This window comes from Mesitornis unicolor, unplaced genomic scaffold, assembly GCF_000695765.1.
Source record: "Mesitornis unicolor isolate BGI_N332 unplaced genomic scaffold, ASM69576v1 scaffold41164, whole genome shotgun sequence".
Classification (NCBI taxonomy): Eukaryota; Metazoa; Chordata; class Aves; order Mesitornithiformes; family Mesitornithidae; genus Mesitornis; species Mesitornis unicolor.
The window spans coordinates 6,695-9,560 of record NW_010178785.1 but is presented as its reverse complement, the minus strand read 5'-3'; the positions used below and the strand labels follow the sequence as shown (position 1 = coordinate 9,560).

At 49.0% G+C, this 2,866-nt stretch overlaps 1 protein-coding gene across 1 annotated transcript in view; it reads left to right on the top strand.

Annotated features, from left to right (window-relative positions):
- RNF43 (ring finger protein 43) overlaps window positions 1-2,866 on the top strand; it is a gene marked incomplete at its 5' end in the record, with an annotated part of 16,173 nt that overhangs the window by 10,041 nt on the left and 3,266 nt on the right. Inside the window, one exon of the mRNA XM_010182565.1 lies at window positions 1-77. This exon is cut by the window's left edge and continues 764 nt beyond it. Coding sequence (XP_010180867.1) covers window positions 1-77 — 77 coding nt within the window. The remainder of the gene's footprint in view (window positions 78-2,866) is intronic.

Below are 2,866 nucleotides of genomic sequence, written 5' to 3'. Positions count from 1 at the left end.
TGATCTTACAGGGACAGGCAGCCCCAGACACAGTGTGAGTCTTCACCTTCACCACACGTCTCAGCAGGGTAGTCAGGGTAAGTCTGGTGTTTGCCTCTGGCAGCAAGCAGGTGAATGAGGTGGGTTTCACGGTGGGCTTTCCTACAGGACCATTAACAACAGAAGCATTTCAGAGCTCACCTGTCCACAGGTGATGGCCTGAACGATTAACAAGTCTGTTAATGAGTGCATCAAACGCTTCAGTCTCATCCTAAAATAACACAAATGTGAAATAAGGTGGCTACCCTTAACTAAACATCTGTAGCAGCTGGAATATCTCCCAAAGGAAGGGGTGGGACCGTGTTTCTCAGTGTCCTTACATCAGTCTGTATCTCTTACTCTCTCATTATCATAAAGGCTTATTGGGCTACAGTTGTTTTAGCCAGCTCCAGATAACTGGAATCAAGGAAGGAAGTGTGTGTGGCTGGTGGTAGTAGAACAGACTGAATGAGTTTATGGATTTGCACATCCCTCATTTCTCACCTTCCTCTGTTGCGTGGGAGTTCCCACGTAATTAAAGTTTGGCCCTTTGCCTAACTGCTGTACATCTCTCACTGAGAGAGGGGAAATGTGTTTGAGTTGAGGCTGTTTGAAAGAACCTGACTGAGTTTAGCTCCTGGGTCTTGCTCTTTCCTGCTCCTCTGTACAACGACCTGCCAGTCAGCATGGGCAGGTGCTGGCTCGGGGCAGAGCCTGGCTCCCTTCCTCGCCCTGCTGCTGACTCAGTGCAGCTCCTCGGGCAAATCGTTTTGATTTAGGTACCAAATACAGATCTAGCCGCCTAATTTCTGTTAAAATGCTGGCCTCAAACCCATGACTCACAGTCCCCATTGTGCCATAGAGATAATCACTTCCTCCCCATGCTCATCTATCCACCTCCACCACGCCCAGGCTCCTGGTGCTGGAGTGCCCGCCAGGGGGGCACAGGAGATGGGGAGAGGCTGGATGGGGCACGGTGCTGGCTGCCCAGGGTGCTCCAGGCTCCCAGACTGCCAGGAACAGATTTATTTTTACTTTTCCCAGGCACAGAAGTGCCTGACACTGCAGATACGGGAGGTTCTGCAAAAGGTCCGGAGGGATGTGCTGCTTTGAGAGAGAGTAAGGCAGCAGTGCAGAGGTGTCTCTCTGGTTTGCTGGTAGCTCCGAGTGCTGATGTCCCATGGGCTGGAGGCGGTGGATAGCAACAACCCTCTCAGAACCTTTAGATGGAGAGAGCCCTCCTGGCGAGAGTGTAGGCTGCTCAGGAGTTGCTTCAAGCTCCCATTTCACAAGGGAACTGAGATAACTCCTGGAGTCCCCAGAGCAGGAGCCCGTGCACATAACGTGAGGCAGCACTGGGTGCCGCAGGGTGAAGGGCATTGCAAGGGTCCATGCTGGGGTGCCTCTGTCTCTTTGTAGATGGTGCCAGTGGCCCAGGTCTGTGCCCACCTCCTGATGGGGTGATGGGGGAAGGCTCCTGACACCCACCCAGAGCCAGTGCCAATGTGCTTTGCCTTTGTTCCATCTGACCTCTCTTTACCAGCAGTTAGAGGGACCAATGTGTTGGAAAACACTGTAACTCTGTGTCTATTCAACTGCAGCAGCTTCTGTGGATGCTTTCAGGACCAGCCAGAGAGTCAGAATCTCCTTGTAAAACTGAGAAAATGCATAGAAAGGAAGGATTTGACTTTTATTGGGAACTGAGGAACTGAGTTGGAAGAGAGCAGGAGCTCATGCAGGGCTTATGCAGAAAAGCCATCAAGCTGAAAACACAGTGGTTGACATAACACAGCCTCCGAGTTATAATCCCATCAGTTCTTTATTTTAGAAAGGGACTGGACATAAATCAATAGAGAACAAATTAAAAAAAAAGCAGATAACACTCTCAGTAGACAGTCCCGTGTAAGCAGGACACAAAAAAATAGACAAGGAGACCAAGGAGAAATGCATATATGCCTCTAGGTAAATGTTGTAAGGCTAAAAATATAAGTGGATAAATTAGAAAGCCCAGTGTTAAATTAAAGTTTTGATATAAACCTTTCAGAAACACAGTTTAAAAAAAGACCAACAGTGGGACTCTGTAATTCCCCTGTGAAATTACAGAGAGGAGAAGAGTGTGTCTCTTCTGCTGGTGTGGGAGGGACACTTTGTGTTAAGGAGAGTGTAGAGTCCAATGACAAGCAACACAAATATCCCCAGTTGTGCCTGAGTAGGAGTATAGTATTAGGGTTATAACCCCCTGCATGAACACAGGCTGCAGAAGAGGAGCCTACGTATACACGAGAATCTTCTTCAAAAGAAGCAGCCAAAAGAATAAGGAGCTTGGGCAGAGGGATCATTTAAAGCCCCAGAAAAGGGCTGGCCAAGCAGCAGAGCAGAAAGGGCAATTGAGAGCAAGAAGCTTTTCTTCCAAAGCAAAGGTGTGGCTAGACAAAGAAATCAGCAAAGAGTTGGATGCACAGCTAAGTGCAGAGCCACGGCGAGGCAGGCCGGGAAAGATTTCTACAAACAACTCGTGGAAAAGAGATCGGCTATAAATGCAAACGTTTGCAACTCCATCAGAAGGAAGAAGGCTGCCAGGGGCCCTTCAGGTCCAGGGGGTAATGCAGGGCTAAGAGAGATGTTCAAAGGCTGTAACAGCGTAGCAAAAGAGCAAACTGCATTTATTGCCTTAGTGATCAGTGGGGAAGTGCTTGAGGAGGTTCTCACCCTGGCACATCTCTGTTCAGGGGGTAGAGGATCCCTCATTAATCAAATCATCGGCATGACCGTTCCTGAAACACACTAATAAAGTCGATGGTCACAAATGGCCAGGGCTGCAGATCACCTGGGCATTGTGCAGGGGCTC